The sequence below is a fragment of the Dreissena polymorpha genome, chromosome 12 (genome assembly GCF_020536995.1).
Source record: "Dreissena polymorpha isolate Duluth1 chromosome 12, UMN_Dpol_1.0, whole genome shotgun sequence".
NCBI classification, from domain to species: domain Eukaryota; kingdom Metazoa; phylum Mollusca; class Bivalvia; order Myida; family Dreissenidae; genus Dreissena; species Dreissena polymorpha.
Window position 1 is genome coordinate 22,077,818 of NC_068366.1, and position 23,471 is coordinate 22,101,288.

At 32.0% G+C, this 23,471-nt stretch overlaps 1 protein-coding gene and 1 long non-coding RNA gene across 3 annotated transcripts in view; both read left to right on the plus strand.

The window, feature by feature from the left end:
- LOC127852433 (uncharacterized) overlaps positions 1-7,794 on the plus strand; it is a 28,362-nt gene extending 20,568 nt beyond the window's left edge. Inside the window, exon 5 of the mRNA XM_052386388.1 lies at positions 7,781-7,794. Within this exon, the coding sequence (XP_052242348.1) occupies positions 7,781-7,794 (14 nt within the window). The remainder of the gene's footprint in view (positions 1-7,780) is intronic.
- A 2,237-nt stretch (positions 7,795-10,031) lies between these two features.
- On the plus strand, positions 10,032-22,056 carry LOC127854032 (uncharacterized). Of its 2 annotated transcripts, none has more exons than XR_008036887.1 (4): positions 10,032-14,056; positions 14,620-14,818; positions 16,823-16,914; positions 17,367-22,056. It is a non-coding gene; the product is annotated as an uncharacterized LOC127854032 (long non-coding RNA). The 2 variants fall into 2 exon arrangements; XR_008036886.1 differs by having other exon boundaries at positions 10,035-14,056; positions 14,617-14,818.
- Positions 22,057-23,471: the final 1,415 nt, after the last annotated feature.

Consider the following 23,471-nt stretch of genomic DNA (forward strand, 5'->3'; position numbering starts at 1 on the left):
TTTTAAACATGTAACATGATCTTCCTTTAACATTTTATTTCAAATCAAAGGCATTAATTTATTGTGTTTTATTATTTTATTTTATTCTATTGGGTATGAGTATTTTACATGAAGTGCTTTAAAATCGTGTCTTGCGTCTTTCCGTCCTTCAGTCCACCCCATGTTTGTCTCGCGTTATTGCTAGATAAATAAATCGTTGCAACCATATCAAACATAATGTGAACTTCAACACAGCAACTGGGGTAATGCCGTCTGCAGGATTTTGCGAAAACTCGAGTTATTAATACTAAATTGCGTATGCGTCTCGCGTTACTAACAACCGAAAGCCGAAAAGCCAAATAAAGAGACCTTCAAAAATGCTCTTAAAATGAAAATTATATTGAAATAGCAAATTTCTTTTATCAAATGTAAAAAATATAGATATAATAAAACAATGGCACCACTTTACAATAACTCATTAAAAGAATCTTGCGAATATCGCCTACATCTTAGGATGTTCCTTTTTATTCTTGTGTATTTATCTCTCCCCACTCTTCTTTTATTTGTTGTGTTAAAACAAATTTTGTAATAAAAGTAAAACCTCTATCTCATGATTTATTTTATCTTTTTTTAAATATTTACAAATCCTCCCTATCTCCTATTATTTTACCTAGCTTCTACCCGCTCTCTTTCACTCTTTACAAAATTACTATAGCACCTTCTCAAACATATATTTTCTAGTAACAATATGAAGCAAAACCATTTTAATACTTAAGCAAATAACATGTTTATGTTAACACATACCTAAATAGCATGTTAAAATAAATATATAAAAATATACTTTAGTTAATATAACAGACCAAAACAGTAGTGTTGCTTCATATGTCTAATGTCTAATCATGTGTTTTTAGATGTATGTTGACAATCAATAAAAAAATCTACATAATTCCATATTTCTGTCTGAAAGATTCCCCAAATCAAGTTATTTTTGGATGATTGTGTTCCAAAATTGCTTTATATGCATGTTAACCAATTAAAGGAGCACCAACACTGAAGATGTTAAACTTAAATGCATGTTAATGAATTTTTGAATTGATTTGTGAAATTGTTAACTTAGATTAAGTGCTTGCACTTTCATGTGTTATCCTTGACCGCAAGGTCAAAAGAAATACATACAGACGGAGGTTTCTGCTTAACAGCAACACATTCTTTGCAATTGAAACGATCTCGACTTTCAATTATTTTCTGTTACTAATTCCTCTGAATTTTTTTTTTACAATTGTGTATTTAACAAGGTTAAACATGTTTTAACAAACGCTAAAAAGAGTATATATACTCTATTTAAAATTAAATAAAGGCAAACATGACAAGCGCAATGTATGGTGCGTTAAGCCTGATCCTTCGAAATATTTTCTAATAAAGCTCTCTGGTCCCATACGACTAAAAAATCACCATAACGTGTGAATAACAGACTTAAAGCATTACATGTTTCCTTTTTATTGATTTGTAATAATCTTCATTTGATAATAGTTATTTTACTTCTATTTATTTGTACAGTTTGTTTATGATTTATATTGATGATATTTGACAAGATATACATCCGAAAAAACATTATTTGATTAATTGTTTCAAACAATTATCTTCTGAGAAATGAAGAAAATTAAGGGCCCAAAAGGTGTTCTCTTTCTCTTACACTAAGCCTTAATAAATATCAAATTTTAAATAATTATTGCATGACTTTTTGATATGTTGGTTTAGATTTGAGAAAGGTATATTATTATATACATTTCGGTTTATCATTTTGCACATTGTAATCCACTTTATTTGTATAAATCGTGCAGCTTCACCAAAAGAAAGAATCTGAATGCTTGTTCCGCAATTGTTGGTTGAGAACGAATGCCTCGTCTTTTTGTTACTTAGTATACATACAGTCAACTCGCCAATAGGGGGTCACACCAATAGGGGGTCACTATCGTGGATTTAAAAAAAGTATAATCAAATAAGAAACAAATGTTGCATATTGTTCCCCTTGGATAAATGTACAATTTTACACATTTGTGAAACGATGCTCCAACTGTTGATCTGACAGGGTAGATAATGCTGTTAACAGTGATCCTTTATTGGCGGTAGTGAGTGCTTTTGTGTACATCATATTATTATAGGTCATGTTTATTAATTTTCAATGAAACCTGTTTTAATCTGAAATATGGTTAAATAACATCGTTATAAACTGTTTATTTTATAGTTTGTGTGATCATATGATATTTTTTCATTGTCGTACTTTCATTGGTCATTTTTGCAAAAAAAATCAGAAGAATACTGCAGCAAAATAATAATACAGAAAAATGATATGAAAACATTTATTTTTACATCTTGTCATATATACACAAAAAGCCAAAAAGACAAAATTCTAATTCAAATATTTAATATTTTGGCATGGGATTCTCTATTGGCAAGTTTAGAGTAGATAGACATAGAAGAAAAAAAAACCCGTGCACACCTGCTTTCCAAGCTTTAAAATCGTATTTGAAATCTCGCTTAGAGGGTAACAATACTTGTCTTACAATCCGCCCCATGTTCGGTATTTATTCATGTAACAAAAATACATGTATTCCACAAATATGATCTGAATTCACGTTAAATATTTATGGTTTATACGTATGGTGTCTGTTGTGTTTGGGTAAACAAACGAAGTGTAACGCATATAATTTAAGTAGGTAATTAATTATCATTCAACGATAGAAGCAATCAATGCCTAACAACTAACTAACCAGGATCAGAGGTCAACATGCAGTTATATAGAACTTCGGGGCTGAGCTTTGCTACGCTATGCGTGTCGTAGAGGCATAATTTTTTACAAACAGTAAAAAAGATTGTATATACTCTTTTTAAAATTCAATAAAGACAAACATAACATTTTTCCTTTGAAGTAGGTCTGAAATCTCGCGCTTAGACACGTTGGCCTTATTCGAATTCGCGAACTTTTCTTTTGTCAGCAATTGACAATTGCATCCGACCATTAGTGACTCGTTCGTGTGTTGGAAGAAGAGAAAGACATGCTATCGGTTGTTTCCTTTTTTCACAAGGTTGATCACTTAAACGTTTTCCTCCATATACCTCACCGACTTAAGCTTCTTACGCATAATATTTATATGTCCATTTGCCTTACAGTGGTACAGACTGCATCCTTAAGTCTGCATTTCTCGGAGGGGTGGTTGGTTTTCCCAAAATTGATTCGACATTGCTGTCATATTTGTAAATGTTCCCAATTAGGGTCGTTGCCATTTTATGTTTATATCCAGAATTTCACGCACAATTTCATTAAACGGTTAAAATTCCCTTAATATAATCCACAAAATTTTATCCTCGTCGTCAGTGTATTGTGTTTGGGTAAACAAACGAAGTAAAACGCAGTGATAATTTCAGTGGCTACTTTATTATCATACAACGATAGAAGCAATCAATGCCTTACAACTAATTAACCACGATCAGAGGTAAACATGCAGTTATATGTATGTAAGAGTAGCAAATACCGACGCTCATGTAGAGTAAGTATTAACATTATTGGTAATAAAAACGTGGTTAAATATCGATAGATGTTCCCTTTGATTATGAATAAAAGGAAAGGTAAAATGTGTACAAGTTTCCAGCTCATTATATAATGTGTTATAGGCTGTATTAGTTAATCAGATTATGAAAATTTCAATCTCTACATTTATCAATCACAAAGAGAATCGCGGCCGTTCAACGAGGCCACTTTTTCAAAGTTTTACTTATTCTTAAAAAGTAGCGAAACTTACTTTGCCTATGGAATTATGCATATTCGCTATCTACACACATTAATGTTTAGCGTGAAACGTCCATCCAATATACTCGAAAGATAGAGCTTTTAACTTGATATACATTTTTATAGATGACGAAATATTGAACTTGACGTTACTTGACCCCAAATGCACTTTTAAGACGGGTCTGCATGTATGCTACATACACACTTAATCAGCACACTTCTCCATCCGAAGTCTTGTTATTGAGCGGCTAGCGTTTTTCATTTTCATAAACAGAGAACATGATCCGACTATTCCAATTCAATCGTACAAATAAGCCTCATTTACACAACTTAAACACACGATTTCCACCCTTGCTCAGCATAATCATTATCTATTTTTGACTTTTCACTTTGACCTGGATATTCCCAAATGCGACCGGAATGCGTGCCGACCGTGACGCAATTCAGACATACAGGCATTGTACCACTTTAATAGAAACATATCATAATGTCATTGCCATATATGAAATTTAAGCCGAGTTGTTTGTGTCCTTCTTGTGGATATACGAGGGCTTTACCGAAACTAATAAAGAAATGCTTAAGAAGCAAGAAATCTAACGCTAAGGCTTTTTTTTCGCATTTATAAGTTACACTGTATCTTCTTTATTAAATAGCAAGCGTCAAATGTAATCAGAAACACTGTTTTTTAATTAAAATTGATATTATTGATACATAGATTTCAATACCCGACGTACGTTAAATTATAAACAAATAGATTTTGTTCCACTTTATATTTCGACATAAACGTCTGTTAATATTGTTACGTTATCGTCGGCAATTTCAACATGATGATCAAAAAATATACTGGACAGAAGCAAACACAATCAGTCAGTTAATGTACTTTTTTAATTTAAGAACATTCGCGGAAGTTATTTGTTGCTGCACTGATCTTGGAATGATACGAGTCGAAATTGTAAAACAACTACGTTGAACAGAACAGTTGAAATATGTTTTGTTGGCGTTATTTAACAAGTGGCATGGCAGCAAAAACGATTTTTAAAAATGTACAATTGAGAAAAATTGTATTAAAGTGCGCAATATTTAGTAGACATGATTGCAAATACCACTGGAGGCAAGTGTAGAATAATTCATATAAGCATGCTAAATATTTTTCGTCATGAATTTCTTAGGAACAGTAGTATACAAAATTATTTTTACGCGTAATATTACGGAATATTTTTTGTGTTAATAATAAATGCCTTTACTCTATAAAGAGAAATAATACCATTTATATGCACATTTATCAAAAATGAGTCCTTTGCTTCATCGATTAGGTATGTGAATACCAATATAAAACGCACAATTATATGGAAATAGATATTACACATGTTATAGGTTTAAATTTCAGCGCAGCACACTTTCGAAATATACTTCTATGAACATTAAACTTTAATTAGTATAAATATAATTTTAATTGGCGACACACAAAACTCATTTTATGTTATGCATAATTATGTAATAAATTGCTAAATTCCATCTAAAAATAACACATGTATGAAATCACATATCATTGTGGATTTTCTCAGTCTGAACAAATCATGTCATCCCCTTCAAATCAAAACGTACCATAACCTGGCCTAGAAACAAGTATGGGTACACTTTGACAATATGGACTTGTCTACTCTCAATAATCAGTAATCAGTTAGCAATCTTAGACAATATTGCATCTCTTTTAAAGAAATAAGAACGCTAATTTGTATTATTGAGAAATCAATGTAGCTAAATATTCCGCATGCGAAACGATTTCTGTGGTGTTCATGATGAACGGGTTTCAGAGAGTGTCACTCAACGTTGATACTTTCCGCCGGTTAATTATAAAGTTAAGGGTTATTTATATGAATTCGTCGCGAAATACACGTGTCTGTGCCATCTCTTGGCGCACTTACCTTAAAGTTTATAAGTTAATGGCAAATACTGTTTATATCAACAACAAGAGTTTTTAAAATGACCAATCTACGTTCCTTGTTTAATACATGTCACTGCAGGTAAACGAATCATGCTGTATGATTAACACACATGCATATCTGATTCAGAGATTGTTTTTTGTGGTTGAACGTTTTGTATTTTTTCTAACATGATATTGTTTTTTGGAAACAATTCGCACTATTGAGAAACATAATTTTCAAAAAGCTTTAACATACTATTCTTTTTCGCAAATTATGAAAGTGGTTTTCATAATTCATCTTAAAAAGCTTTTTGAAAATTTAGGGTAAAAACGTGCTAATACACTCTCTAGAGGAAAATTGCATGTTTGTAAATTAAGTTTATGCCAACACTAAATACCCAGGGCAGTGAGTGCTTACAAAGTATGAGTCATTTTGTAACGATGCAATATAAAATTGTCGTGATAGAACACAATAAGTAGCTAATGAATTATGTTTCATACCACAATATGTAATTGTGCTAGTTAAGTACTATTATATTTGCACATATGTTCACATGCTTTTAACTATAAGAAAGATCGAGTGTTAAAGGATTAGTACCTTAAATAAGATCAATATTGATTTTCTAGTAGATATAACCATACTCATTTACATCTTCTTTAACCGACTTCGATATACATGTATCATAACAAGGCAACATTTTGGTTGTTTTTTATTATGCAAACACTATTTAATGAACACTCTATCTGTTGAAAACTACAGCTGTGTTCGATATTGCAGGCTGTTCTTGCAAAAACAAGTTTTAACTTGTCATACCCTAAAACATCCAAAGATGCTGAGATTCCGACCTGGTGATCTAAAAGCCAGACAACAATAAATGGCGAAAGAACTTTCTTCCTCTTTTGCTGATTATTAAATTATTAATATACTGTCATCATATTACTGTTATCTAAACTATAGCTTTATCACCACGGGTAACACATGTCTATCTTTAAGCACATCAACGCAAATTATAAAAAACACAACAACTTACGACGCATATTTTTATCATCTGCCGAACCAACAAACCCTTTCTTTTCACAAAACAACAATAATATCCCATGCTTAACGTAAATACTACACAGGTGACCGACCAGGGCCCACATTACCTTCTTGTTTTTATATATCCGTTCGACAGGAAGTGTTCATGTAAGTCACTATTTGGAGGTAGTTCATATGACCCGGCATACATGTATATATTACGTAATCATTTATGTTGAAACAAAAGAGTCAAATTAAAACACGCGATTTGATTGCAAGACTTAATATATTTTAACAACACAAACTAACAAACACATACAAAAAAGATTTAATACATATTAAGTGCAACTGCTGATGATGTTATTATTAGCACCTCAAACGTGACCAAATCATGTTCATTCCCGCTAAAAATCAAGCGTCGTAGCGATAGTATTTCGTTTTTATACATAAAATGACGGACGAAAATGTATGATACACCGAAAAATATTATTAATGTTATTGCCTGATAGTTTGTAATTTTTCAGGCTTGGTATGATTCAAATAACGGCTCAACAAGCCTCGCCGTTATTTTATTCTAAGTCTCGTCGGATATTTTTTTTTAACTATCAGGCAGTAACCTGTTATTCTCTATGTAACTGGAACACGCTGCATAAAAACATAACACATATTACAATTTAAAAGGAAATCATTCAAATTAAGATGTTTTTGTTGTTGATGGCTATGGTTGATATAAACCGATTATATGAACGTATGTGTGGTTTGGAGAAGTTCGAAAATCAAATGATGAACTTAGATTCAGTCAATACATACGCGACCAGTACACAATAAGAATTACCAATTGGTTTTAGCTATATATATTTGTAGTCACAATTTCGAAAACCTGTAAGATGTTATGCTATATTTCATTTCACGTAATGAGCCATTTAGTTATAATGTTTGAATAATTATACAAAGACGGTTAATGGCAAAGAAACATTACTCAATATATATAACTATTACTTACGCAGCTATATTACATGATTCAATGTTTTTTTTTTGCATTTTATAACAGTTGTTTTTTGTTTTGTTTCAGATATATGTAAGTGAAGTCGAGTACGTAAGTAAATTGAAGAGAGAAAACTATAATAAGACAATTAATGTATTTATATCAATTATGAATTGAGGACAGTGTATTCTTACCTAAATGAAAGTATTAGTTATAGAACACACATTGTTAACAATCGATTACGTATCAAATCATCGTTGTTTATTCGTTTGTATATACATGTAAACAGCGTCACATACTCGACACAAGTTGTCACGATAGTCACGATTGTGCAGTTGTTTAAAGCGATGTCTACTATCTACTGTTATTTTTTCGTATTACTTGTAAGTTATGAGCTTGATATAAATTACGTAAACGTTTTGCTTATTTGTCTCTATTAAAGTTCACATTTTGTATAAGCCATCTTCATTACAAATACAAATTAACCCACACGAACGACAAAAATCATGCCTATACTACATAGTAACATTGTCATTCTTTTTGTCTTTCTTATTGGTCAATTTTTCCCAATGGGGAATTTTTATGTTTGTCAGCCCGAAAGACGAAATAAGTAACGACAAAAATGCCCACGAAAACGAAAAGGGCGCTAATAATTGTTAGATTATGATATTTGTCCACCGTTTTGCCTTAATGTTGGCGTATTTGCGACTTCTTAAAAGCAATCCACTATTTATTGCAGAATTCAGCCACAAAAAAATAGTTGCAAACATACATTCAAGCTCATCTTAACGTGTACCTCGGTCAATAAGTGCGAATTGATTTCAAACAATCGATAATTAACCTTGCTTATTTATATCTCATTTTGGCTTATACAATGTGATTTATAGCGTTCTGTTCCTCTGCATACTGTTCTATAAGTGGTCAGGCTTTAAAATATGATTTAAATGTGTAGTTGGAATACTCTTCTTCTTTAAAACTTCAAGGCTGAATGGTTAAATACGAGTTATGTTACTTCGTATTTTGATCCTCTGCAACAATTATTAAAATCATGTCACGTAGAGTCAAAACTGGCCACGCAGCAAGGGAAACATGACTTATTTAGTTGTAGCAAATCACTTTTACAATTACCCATAAAATAAATTTCCAAGCGCTGGAAAAGTTCGTAAGTGTTATCATTAGTTTTCTAGATCAACGTTTATTTTTCAAATCATCGGTCAAGGATAATAACACTCCTCTGTTTGAATAGATCTTATACAGTTGTAAGGAAACGTGTATTTTATTAAATACACGGTCTAGATGTGAAAATAGTAAATCTGCTCTCTAATTAGTTTTTTTATTCAGGCATTTGGGGTCAAATGAGACAATGCGGGATACAATTATTTACACATGTGTATTGACACAGAGGGGAATAATATTAACGTCTGCTACGAACGTCCTCACTACTTGTTCATTGTGGTTTAATATAGCTCTCTTTTTATTTTTACAATCTAAGTCAATCATAATTGTTCTATTTATAAAATGTTGTTACTGTGATACTTTTCGTCGGCGCGTAAAAATAAGAACTATAAGCATTATTGTAATGAATGAAATGCCATAACGTAGTACGTGTTTTCTCTGCGATATTTAAAATACTACTGGAGGCGGGTAAAATAGAAACATTGTTTGGAACGCATTTGAACAGTATTATGCTTAATAAATATATTACATGTTTTATATGAATGTATTTCTGTACAACCCAAATGGTGGGAGCTGACATTGTTATTAAATAGTAAACAATTACACATAGAACTGAATGTAAATGATATTGTTTTTTTTTGGAACTAAAACATGAGGCACTTATAATCAAGTGATAAACTATATAATTATCCTTATGAAGTCTTACATATTTATTACCAATCAAAAGAGGAAAAGACAAATATTGAGACCTTCACAAATGCTCTAAGAATCAAAACTATCTCAGAAAAGAAATTGCTTTTTTAGACGATATAATAGATCACCATAATAAGAAAACTTTGCAACAACTCATTACAAGAATCTTGCCTATATCCGTTACATCATATGATGTTTCATTTTAATCTTATTATTAATCTCTTTCAACCGTTTTCTTATTTTCGGACATATATCAAATCAGTCAAACATTTCGGGCCTTTTGATTATTTTTTTATCAAACCTACCACTCTCTTATTATTAAACCTAGCGTCTCCACTCTTGTTTTCACTCTTTGCAAAATAACATAGCAGTGTGTCAAAAAATAAATAAATAAATAAATATATATATATTCGACACCTTGTTTCGGAAACACAACAATATCATTTAAGATAAATAATAAATGCATGTATAATTTACAAACAATCGTATTCTATTAATTCAAGGTGTCATTTTTGCAGCACTCATAATTTATATAAAAATTTAAGGAATTCGCAATTTTAAGGTATATAGAATTGAGGGCAAAACTTTAAATGTTTATTGAAGCACTATTGAAAAACTCATGGCATATCAGTACATTTAGTTAACCTTTGTATGCATAGCCATTCCCTAGGTCGGCGTTTTGTTAACAATAGTCAATAAATAACTATGTTACAACAGTATATTACAAGATAAGTATATTATAACAACAAATAATCATTATAATATAATGATTCTTGTATTTAGCACACATTGATGTGTGGTATTTTTTAAAGTTATGTTTAAGTCTGTGATGATTTAAACAGAACGTTACAGTATCGACATTTCCCAACCTCTTTGTTTGCATTAAATTACACTGATACATTCGTAATCCCGTAAATGAGATACACCAGTAGGACAATTAAGTGCATGCTTTCATAGTGCAAGCATTCAATAACCACCAGTTGCATTAAAAACGGAAAACTGTATATAACAAATAAAACAAACGAGATCGGTACAGATAGAGACTAATTTATGATACATGTGGATACTGCATACCGATAGGGCAGGTAACCGATGAGTTGTTTGACAGATTTCAAAGTGTCAAAAGGTGGCATGATTTAAATTGTTTAGAAAAGGTTAATTGTTTCAAATAAGGGTTTACAGTTCGGCAACAAGGGAATTTGTTTTTATAATAAAACAAGCTTCATAATACTCCTGAATAAAGCAATGTGAAAAAAGTATTGCCTTTCATTGATAATCATCAATTGAAATCGTAAAGAATATAAAGTAGTTGTACGTTTTATATCGATACTTTAGCACAAACAAGCAAAGCCGACCTATTGTTTTGACTACGTAACAGTTTCAAAAGCCTGCCTTGAGTTGTGTTATTAAGTTGGCTCTTGGTTCTAGAATCACGCACATGTGTTCATAATAGTTGAATGCTATTTATCCTTGTTATCATCATATTTTCCATTACTCCACATATTCCAATTTGGATTACAACTTGATTAAATGATTTCTACAAGGCATACGAACATTTGTTAACATGTCTCTGGTGAGAAGTCTCAACCATTTCAGATTTAGAATCCCCAATATAGTTAAGATTTGGAATCCCCAATACACTTGTTTGTTTTTTTGAAGTCTGAAATGTCAGACCCGTTATGTAATATCGCATTACCATTAAGTTCAATTGCCTTAATTTTTCTCATGGTTGCCTGCAAATATATTATTACGCAAAAGATATTCTTACAGCGGCACAGCAGCGGACATCCGTGTAATCATATATACTTTTATTGGTATGAGTAACCGCTTATATTATGTTGGAATGTGTTTTGCTGCTGTTGAATTTGAAGGGTATGTGTCTGTTCGTCGTTATGTTGTCCGTCAATCGGCTCGTCTGTATTGGGTAAGCCCTTGTTTATATTGCTGATCTTAGTTTGCAGATCAAGTTTCATCCGTTTACTAATGATTTATCCATTGTGGTTTATAACATAATACAATTAAACTTGCATTAAGCGGTTTTGTAAGAGCATTTGTAAAATAATACAATGTCACACAATCCATAGATTCCAAAGGTGTCATTATAATTTTGGTAAAAAACTTATGTACCTGATTGCCTAACCAACTTATGTACTTAATTGCTTGGCAAAAGCAATATAAAACGATCTTAAAACAGCGTACTTACACAGTGAGGTTTCTTCAAACGGTACCAACTAAACTAAGATGCAGAAAGATCTAAGTGCTTTGTTATTACCAAATTATAAGTGTTGGTTATATGATAGCTATTGTAGTTATAAGCAACGATTTGTAGTTCCTATGCGCAGGAATAAAACCATGAAGTTGAGAACAAAACACAGTTGGCTTATATCCAAATAACCAACACTTATCCAAACAAATGTTTGATTTTACTATACGTTTATAGTTATTTGGTTCTATATCATTACACTTATTTAAATTTATACTAATTCTGCTCCTGTTTCAAAAACAACGCGCGTTTCTGTGTCGTCTACACCTGAAAACAATTTAAAATGACGTCGCTTTTATTAATAAATACTTAGTGAATTATTAGTGTGGGTTCTTCCTTCTTGCTTAATGCGATTAAAAGCAAAAATGCTCGCCGATATGTACGGTAGTCTTACATAGCGAGCTGTTCACGTGCACTGCTGGCGTAAAGTCCCCTAATTGAATTTACTTAAATTTAACTCACTTCCCAATATAAAGATTGACAGTGTGCAATCACCAGCGTATTCGATTTAGAATAGTACACCAAAATGCATAACAAACGAGATAATGTGACGAAAACGATGCCCATCTCCATTTTCAACTGGCGATGAAACATTTCCGTGAACAATGTTGTGACGCTAATAAAGTGATCAGTCAATTGAGGACTGCTGTTCGTATTTAACAGCTGCCCACGTTAACATATTTTGGTATCAAATGAAACTTCCACACAGTGTTCCAATTAAAGATGTTTTATTTTAATTTTTTTGTTTTACTTTAATAAATTTCCGGAAGCTAATTGTGACATGCTCTTAAATGCAGAACTAATCGAACTATTTAACTTCGGCATGGGCCTCAAGCCAGTCTGCACAACATCTCCGAAAAGTATTTGCAATTAACGTCTTCGACATCATAAAGTGCATAAGTATAAACTCCAAACAAGGTTATTAAGTATCATAGAAAACAAGTCCCATGAAGCATTTATGTTTTTGTGAAGACCGATTTTCATATGCGGAGTGGGATATACATCGTAAGTGTTAATCAACAAAGATACATCAACCTTATAAATACATTTTGTAATGAAACTGGTTGGCAACTTAACACCAAAAAATCAAAAGTCATGGTGAACATAAACTGTCGCCCTTTTCGTCAATATGAACAAGAAAGTTTTACGTTACCAGATATAGTTTTCTTCATCTTATATGGATAAATATATTTTACGTCTACACTTTGTAGGACATAGACGCAGACAAAACATGCCAAACTCGCCTCGCAAGTTAATCTTACGGAGCTGAAATAAGAGAATAACGGAACACTAAGATAAAATGCAACATACAAATTTCTGCCGACGTAATGTTTGAGTAAAACTGTATCCCATAACTAAATGTCATCGTATTGAACTGGTAAGAATTAAAATGACAAGTGTTATTATTGCGGTACCCTTGCTGATGGAGAGTAGTTACGCACGTTCTTATTGTATCATATACATTAAAAACTAATAATTTTTATTTTGAAAGAAATCGTTTCTCATATCTAACCTAAAACGTAAACATACAGTAATGAAATGTCAGACTATATTGTCGTTACAAAGCTACGACAAAGAAAAGACGCCACTCCTAAAATATATAAATATATACTACTATTATTGTGTAAATTATATTGCGCATTTAATTTGAGAACGAACACAATTTTTTCCTCGAGATGATTGGTAGAACTTTAAATATATACCATTTCATTATTCGAACTTATGAGTGCTAGTACAAAATGAACGTATCAAAGTTTAGTGACATAGCTTTTGCCGTGAAAACACTGCATATAATGAGCCCTTTAATTCGAAATACGATGAAACGGCAGTCTCTGTAAATGTCTTTCACCCTACGAGCCAAGCCAGTAAAAGAGGGAGATCAAGAATACTGGCCTTCTTATAGGTAAACATAGCGAGCGTCAAACCTTTCTGTTTGACTGGACGGTTATTAACAATGTTGGGAAAGTATTAATTTTGAATTTACCAGACCCTGTAGACAGTATTTGTTTTGGAACGAGTATACAGCAATGATTTAAAACTGTAGACTTAACCCGCTTAAGTAATCGATTTAATAATGCAACTTGTCTAATATAAATAAATAAAATTATTGTATGTATACTGAGTATGTACTCAAATTAATATTACTTACATAATTTGGAATGTTTATATGAGCTTATCTTAAATCACATTCTGTGTTAAAGGGGATAACAGTTTGCCGTACAGCCCTGAAGGTAAGTTCCCTAGGTGACTGGGAAATAACAATAATAAAAATCTCAAAATTCGTAACAATTGCTGTAGTGTAAAACTGAAAGGGAATAATATAATTTAGAGGTTGACTTTCTATAATACATGTCGGTCCGTTATGACTGACGATTATCCTGAAAAAGTGAGAAGGCATAGCCATATTTGTCAAATATTTAGCAAAAAAACAGAAATGATTTACCGCTGTTAAGTTTCCATTTGATGTATTGAATACATCGACGTGTCTAGATAGTTCACAAATGTCAAACTTCATTAAGTACAATCAATGAGTTGTATCATTAATTGACGTTGATAGACGCACGTATCAGATTTATGAAAGAAAGTTTTTTATTTTATAGCAATGTTGCTTAATATGGCATATGTTTGTTGTGCGTCAGTTATAATATAAAAAACGTAGTTCACCATCTGCTTTGAGCCATAAAACAGTAAGATTATGTATTTCAATATACCATTGTGGTGTTAACAAGAACAACTTATTTGAAGTATTTAAACTGTTCACCTATAATAATATGTCATATTTTCCAAAAAGAAGATGATGCTGACTGCAGTCAGAATTTTGAGTACGACGCTTTTGTGTGTCACAATCAAGACGACCGCGAGGACACGCGGTTCGTACAAGACCTGATTGAGGAGCTAGAAGTTAGGAGAGGACTTCGACTCTATGTCCCTGGTCGCGATGATCCAACGGGTGCATACGAATACATCACCATTGCTGGCGAAATTGAGAGAAGGTGGGGACACATAACGGAGAGTTGTTCTTTCAGTTGTATTCATTGTTAAGATACACACATTCATATGAGTCAGAATAACGCCATTCAAATGCTGCACATCAGTACGAGATTAAGTTGTATTTATTGTATTGCATTGTTGTATTTATTCAAGCCGATATATTCACGCTGTTTTACAAATTGACAGTTTTATGTATGTTTTCGTGATTATAGAATATGTAAGACATATCGAAAATAAAACATCATTTGAAAAAAAAACTGTATTAAATCATGATTACTAAATCTAACACAATTTCAAATACGTAAACTATTTCCTCACACATTTGAGCATTGTTATTATCAATGACACGGTCCATGCCGTCATCGCTTAAAAACCCGGTTCTAATATGATACGCATTGAAATATGAGGTCGACTGAAATATTTTTGTCGAAAGATGCAACATTTTTAATGAATTTTCTGCGTTTTTTTAATAAACAAAAATGAAGTAATAAACCGTTAAAAATTGTATGTATAAGCCATATATTGTAATCGAATCATTCAATAGAGTAACATATCATTTATCATGAACTAGTGAACACTTAAATTTAGGGCGAAAAGTAAAGTATTAATCGAAAAGAAAAACACACTTTAATACAGATACGTGTCGCCGTTTGGAGGTTTTCAGTAATGCACTGGAATCTTAGACTTCTCGAAAACAAAATGCGAATGCTCTAACGGGTAAGTTAATGTGGCTTCTTATACAAAACGTCAACGGACAAACGTTTTAAGTCGGTTCGAAACGTTCCCTCAAGCAAGTTAAGTTCGTTCTCGAATTCAAGTCACATTTTAAAGTCTATCACGACAAGGTCACAGTCTTTTGGGACATGCAAGTGCCAAAGTCCCACGTTTGCTGCTATACAGAAGAGGGCTAGACATTGTGCAGCGAGTCTGAGACTCAAACCATGGAAATCTCGCTATCGGGAAGAGTGGTCCTTTGATTAAGCTGCCGTGCCGCACACAAAATCTTCCTTTTTTGCCCTTACATAAATATACCGTTTAAAAAACCCTTGCATAAAACGATTTGTCAAATCATGGTCCTCGCGTTATCAGAACGAGTGGTCTCCAAACAAACTCTTATCGTATACATTGCATCGTATTCATTTCTCGTAAATGATGACGAGTCCAGGTAATTATTGTTGCAGATGTATTTGAAACATAGCTTGTCTGATATTATCAGAAGACATCTTTTATAAAAACAATCAGCTGAAAATAAATTAAATATTAATAAAAAGGGTATATTATCAAGGTCAATTTATTCGGAAATAAAACAAGACAGCAAAAAAGAGCTACCTGAGGCTCGAAAGAACTTAACCGTTCCGAACAGTTTCACAACCTTTTACAATTTCCGCAATCGAGGTAAAGGCTACCCATTCCCTTGCGACTAGAGATTTCAATATAACTGAAACTTTCTTGAAATCGGATGATACTTCATGAGAACGAATGAAATTAAAAGATTAAGATTTATCCAATAGAATATTTGAAAATGATCACACAGGTTAATAAAAGAATACTGGCCCATGTTGCAGCTATGTGTTTAAACGAACAGAAATCATTTTATAACAAGACTACTATTTAAATGTTTCAGAAGAGATGCGTAGTATGAAACTCAAATTAATTATTTCAAAATTTACTTTGGTAATAAATCTGGAGCAAGTTATCAATTGGACGTTTTTAAAGTTGCTGACAAAAGTATTATGTATGTTTTCAATGTCATATGTATACAAAATATTGCATAATTAATGTCCAACAATATTTGCAGTTACATATCCTTTTCTTGAATTGTGATGCGACTGATCACGCCCTGTTTTAAACTTCTGACCCATGCATTGATATGTATATTTTTGAAATATGGATAAATATTCTTATATTGCGAAAACATGAGAAACAAAATTGGAACGTAAATCACAATAATTATGCAAATCTGCAAAAACAAATTATGTTGTGTTTTTCTCGTTTTTCGTTTTCAGTTGCCGAAGAGTGATTGTAGTGCTATCAAGGACGTTTCTTCAAAGCAGATTTTTCGTCTTCATAGAACGGTTTGCACAAGGATTTTCAACAGGTTTAAATATTGCTAGATGTTTTGTGATATTGATAGATAAGAATGAATTGTCAATTTTATGTGCTGTGTTTTCGCGTTCCATAACCAAATAGGTATTGTTTTTAAAAAAATGGATGCATGTGATTATCACACTTTATCAAATGCTTAATGTTTTCAAGATAACATTAAACCTATAGTAGTGGGGGACATATTGTTTTTGCCCTGCCTGATGGTTTGTTGGTTTGCTGCTTTGTTTGTTGGTTTGCGTCAAACTTTAACATTTGCCATAACGTTTGCAATATTGAAGATAGCAACTTCATATTTGGCATGCATGTGTATCTCATCGAGCTGCACATTTGGAGTGGTAAAAGGTCAAGGTCAAGTTCATCCTTCAAGGTCAATGGTCATATATATGGGGGATTTTTCACCAACACATCTTGTTTATTTTAATTTTTCCAAATACAATTTTTCAGACGTCGAAAGACGTGCACGAATGATTACAGTCATCAGTGAGAAAGGCGCCGTCGTGCCTAGTACACTTAATGACGGTTATATTATCGACTGTAACGACGTCATCAATTGGGTCCTCTTAACATTATTTATCAAAGAAATGATATCACAAAAAACTTACAGAAAATTTCAAAGAAATAGAAACAGACAAGCTCTGCTTGTGCCGTACCCAGAAGGCGCAAATGAAAACACAGCTCTTAAAGAGGTAACGCCTGCTCAAAATAGTCAGTCTCATGCGGACCCCATGGCATCATCCGCTCCAATATCATCAGAAAATACTGGGACTCAATGGCAAGCCGACGTAAATGAAAATGCAGCTCCCCAAGAGGTAACACCTACTCAGAATGTTCAGACTCCTGTAGCACCAGCGATCCGGACTGACTTACAACTACTTCAAAAAGAAAAGGATAAACAATAATCATTCCAGAAAGGCGACGAAATAAATAAACCTTCACACATCACGCATAGCGAAACAACACTGCTGAACAAAGGCGAAACTCTCTTGTCAGATGAAAACATCGTTTCTATGAGTCATGTACACTTAGAATACCAGAGCCAACAGACAGCTGTGATACAAAGACACAAAAATACCCGTAATACACTTCTACCGCAAAATCCGATATACAGGAAGCCAGACGAATAAACTACCGACCGGACACTCCAACAGCTTGCAGGCCAGACATCAAGAATGACTCTTTCGCAGCAGCTGATATCTGAGCCATCAACAGTAGATCAGCAAACCGAAACCTCGGATTCAACACGCGTCAAACCTAAAGAACATAACGAGAAAACAATTAAGACATATCACAGTAAAGTGTCCTTGAACAGTAGAACGAATCACGAACTGAAGAATCGATTACTTGTGTGGACCATATACGTAAAACATGTCCCTACTAATTAAACAAATATAAAGTGCCAGTTTAAACAACCGAAATTAAACATTTTTAAAATGGGACCATGTTTAATCATTTTTATATGCCTTGAACAGTAAATAACTGTCATGTGAGTGCCACGATTTAAATAAAAAAATGGCGACTTTATAATTTACTTGACATGTTATATTGTTTTATGTACATACTTTATTACACCTGCAAAAATTACATCAACCTTTTTAATAAGGCTATTGTTACACACTTTATATGAGACAAACTCATTATGATCATAAGCAGATACATATCTTTTAAAGGGTGTAATTGTTCATGTGTTTGTATATATATTCTTTACAATTTTGTAATATTTGTTGCTTCAAAATAATATTGTGTTGTTTTAACTGTTGCACATTTATTTTTGCATTTTGTAAAGTATTGCCAGTGAGTTTGGTTTCTTTGCTATACTTAAAATTTTGCAGTGACATATATTTGTAAATCGTGTTTAAAGTAAACAACTGTTTACTATCTAAAATATTTGGCTGATATAGAAGTCAACTTTTTTTTATTCAATATAAAATCTATTATGTAAACATGTGCATAAGCTATAATAGCAAGGAGCTATAACAATGTCAAACATATTTTACAAGATACGCTAGAATTTATATATTTTTTAACTTTGTGTTTTTCTTTAGATTAAAATGGTATTGGTTTGTGGGTTTTTTGCTTTTTTTGTTTGTGATAGATGTTGTTTCTGTTTTTTAAATATATAAAATAATTAAACAAACTATAGATGCGTTGCATTAAGTGAGGTCAATAAACAAATGGACTAGATTATGAAAGTTTCATGTGTTTCCCTTTTTGTTCAACAATATGAAGTGTATCCTCGTTTAGGGCTATTTCTTTTTCAATATGGATCTTTAGTTGAATAATTTATAAAACAGTTGAAAGTAGGTGTTTTTTTCATGCTGAAAATGAAATATTTCATTAATATAATAATGTAGTCACAGTGTTATTAATTTCTGGTATTTTAAAAGTATTTACACCGAAAACTGATATTTAAGAGAGACAATTTTACTTGTAATTGTTGTTTCTCTAGAACTGTTGTCAATTGGTTCCATACAGTTTGAATATGTTTACACACCCAGAAAAGGTGTTCTATTGTTTCAATATGTTTGCCGCATATATCACATACAATTTGCGTTGGATAGGTTGCATTCAAAATTTATTTGTAGCTATGATTCTGTACACATATTTATATTGAACAATTTTCAGTGTGCTATTTATAGTTGTTTTATATGGCATGATACATATTTGTATCCAATTAAATTTTTGTTCTCGAAGAAGGATTTGCCATTTATTTAGATTTTGGGAGTTTTCTACAGGTTTTTTAATTTGTAGTTTGCAAAATATTTTGTTCGTTCTGTTTTGTTTTGAAAGTATGTTTTCTACGAATGATGTTTGAGTACATGGTGTGTTATTTGTATTGGTTATATATTTAATATGTATGGGTATGCTTTTAGAACATAGAAGTAAACTTACTAATTTTACGTCGGTAAAATGAAATTCATCAAAACGCAATTTTTTAATATGCATACATGTACTGCGTTTAATTGGTGATGTGTGATGTAACTGATATTAAAATGCTTTAATACAGATGAAAAATAACCTATTTGTTTTACGGATGAACTTGTATTACTGGTTATAGTAAGTTTTAACGCAAGTACAAAATAAGCAGTTGTAACAAATAAGTACATGCTGCGTTATTGAACACATAATAAAAATCAAATCAGTTATGTTTTGTTCTAGTATTTTTGCTCAAATAGTAATTGCGTATTATTCGTAGATATTTTCAAAAATGTATTTGGAAAATATTATTTTTACCTGAACGCATGTGTGTATTGTTTTTATAATCACTTCATTAGAACTTCCTTTATTGACTTGTGAGTTGTATACATGTTGTTGATATTGCTTTTGGTTTCCCGTTTGAAAACGTTTTTGTGAGAAAATGCATGTTTGTATTGCGATTACTAAAATTATTTTTCACAGGCGTCGTTTGGTTTCTTTAATTATCATAATCATGCACTGAATAGAAGCCAGGTATGAATATAATTTCCAATATAAAAGTACACCTTGCGTTTCTGTTCATTGTCATATCTAATGTTTTCTCATTGTGATATGTATCTTGTCGTCCATTCTGCTTTCCGTCTGTCCGATCTTAGATAGTATGTATCTGCTAAGTATTGTCTACATTGTTCGAGTATTCTATGTGTTATAATTTATTTCTGGCCTTACAGAAGGCAGTTTGTTTGTTAACGTTATCAGTCAAGCCCATCTTGGACACGCAATACAAATTTGTTGAAGATATTGTACCACTAACATAAGTTGATTTGATGTTTCGACTCAGAATGTATAGTCACGCCCTCTTACAAGGATTTATTGTGGATCAGGAAAACGCATAGGTTTGAGACAAATTGTGAATTCAGTTTGTTGATTGTGTATGTAACGTCAAATTGTATACGATTCTACACAAGTAGTTTCATAGGGAGATATAATGTTTCTTTGGATTAAACTATGTCTTTTGGAAACTTCAAATGTTTACAGTCCTAGAGAATATATTGAAAACGGGGCCGAAAATCGGCCCAAAGTTGTACAGCTATAAACTTAACATAATTTATCCACATACCAATTTTACTGTTTATTTTAATTTCAATTTAACAGCTGCGCGTTGATTTTGTTTTTTGATATATAACTTACTTAATGAGAAGTATGGCAAGTGTTTGTCAGAGCATTTAACTTAAATTATGTAGATAATTGAATGTTTTAATATTGAACAGCAATATAAAGAAGTGAAACTCCAGCTGCTGGAGCAGTATTGAATTCTCATTGAAAACAATTAGCTGGTCCTTTATTTAAGGCAAGTGACCGATTGCCAAAACAGTACAAAACAGTACAATACAGCACAATACAAACCATCATAAACACAAAATATAAATAAAGCTGGGGTCACCGCCTTGGAACGGTCAATGCAAAGCATTGGGGGTTTAAACCGGTTATAGAGCGCTCAACCTCACACTTGGCCCAGCAATATTCATAATACATTTAAGTGTAAATAATATTTAACGTCATAGCATTGTAACTTAAATAAAACAATAATAAAAGGGAATTAAAACGCATTCAATTTAATTACAATTTAATTACTCAATGGTATTGAAGATACCAGAGCAACAGAGTTACAACTTTTTGACGAACGATAAAATGAAACTACAAACAAGTGTCAACTACATTCCTTCTTTATAGAAAAAGATTTAAGAATAAAGCGTCATTAAGTTAATATTTCAGATAATCATCGCGCAAAAACAGGAAGAAGCAGCAATAATGGGTGTAAAAATTCCATATTAAATTGCTTGGTTGTTTATGTGACTGCTAAAAATTAAATTAATAATAATTAAATCAAAAAAGAAACGCCTATCAGAGAGAAAATATAAATAAAATTGAACGTTATAAACCCAATGACCTATGCATGTAGCTTACAACTGGAAAGTTGATCGTATGACGTCAAAAAATCCATGTACCAAGGAAAAGAGAAAGAGTTATGACGTAATTGACAAGCGAATACACAATGACGTGAACAAAATCCAGGGGCAGTACTGTAAAGTAATAATAAAACTATTAATGGGAGGCTACTGCAAAATTGTACTAAAGACTTAGATCATGTTAATAATTAAATGGTTTAATACTAGACAGCACTGGTGTATTACGCATTTTATTTTACACTTAACTTCAATACCAGTCACTATAAATGAATTTATATAGTATGGCTTAATGTATATATAAAATCTGTAGTATGCACAAATAGTATATATTGAAACAAAGAATTTATTTTGAAAGAAAAAAATGCATATACTAAAACTGCACATTCATAAAACTATATTGTGTAGAATTTATATATTTATCATTATTTAAATGTTCGTTCTTATGGTGTCTTTTCTCTCAGTTTGTTTTATGTTGTAAATGTATTCTTGATAATAAAATCTCTTTATGTTAAGTACAAAAGCATCCTCGCATCACTTAATTAAAATGATTTTGCTGCTTGAAATTCTATCTGCATTTCATATTTTGTCAAATATGTGTCTTTATGTTTTTATTTAAATGCCTTAAGAAGAAATTTAATATTACCTTATGCAAACACTCAGATGATAGATATTTTAAATACATGCATTATCAGGTATATAATTAATCTTGTTTGTCTTTTTGTTTACGTATTTCGCGAAGTTTAAAATCCTGATTCAAAGATTGTGGTATGGTGATCGGGCGGGCGTGTTCGAGATTTTTTTTGTTTTTGAATTACAAATTTTACTGACGTTTGATCTGTCGGTAGCTAACATGAAAGGAAAGTTTGTTATTGATTTAGGGCCAGTTGGATACATGTTATATTTTATTAATATGCAAAAACAGCAAATGTTTGCTTTCTGATCCATATCTTAAGATTGCATTGACAAATGAAGCTTTGTTATAATTGTATGCGGATGTGCTTCGGATAAATGTCAAGGTCAATGTTATACAAAATATAATAATGGAATACTCCCTATAGCTTCAGTTTGGATAGAGGTATTTCATTCATTTCGGTAGGTAGTGTACATGCCGACAAAGTTTTGAATTTTATGTTGGGCTATACAGGTGAAGAGCAAGTTATCTGTACACAAAACAAGAAACAAATAGTCAGCGAATAAATAAGTTTGGAAGAAGGTCTTGCATTAACATTTTGTGTAAAGGTTGCTTTAATGCATTCTTAGCTTGGGATTGAATTTTGGGGACAGTTGGATCAAAGTAATGGTCATAGTTAGCTAAAATAACAATAAAAGTGTTATTCGCATACAACATTAGTTCGGACAAACCTGTTAAAATATCAAATATCATGTATTTGCTTATTTGTATTGATTGATGTATTAATGGCATGTTCGTCAATAAAGCACATTGACGACTGTCATTTACATCATACACTAAGAAGCGTGTCTGTATTTGAATACTGTGATTTACGACTGCCATTTATATCATACACTAAGACGCTTGTCTGTATTTGAATAGTTCAACAACAACTTTGATTGTTCATAGATAATATGTTAACAAGTGTATCTTTTTCATTTAATGTGTACGTGTAACCTAACCAATCTGTGAATGCAATAACACTTTAGTTATTGA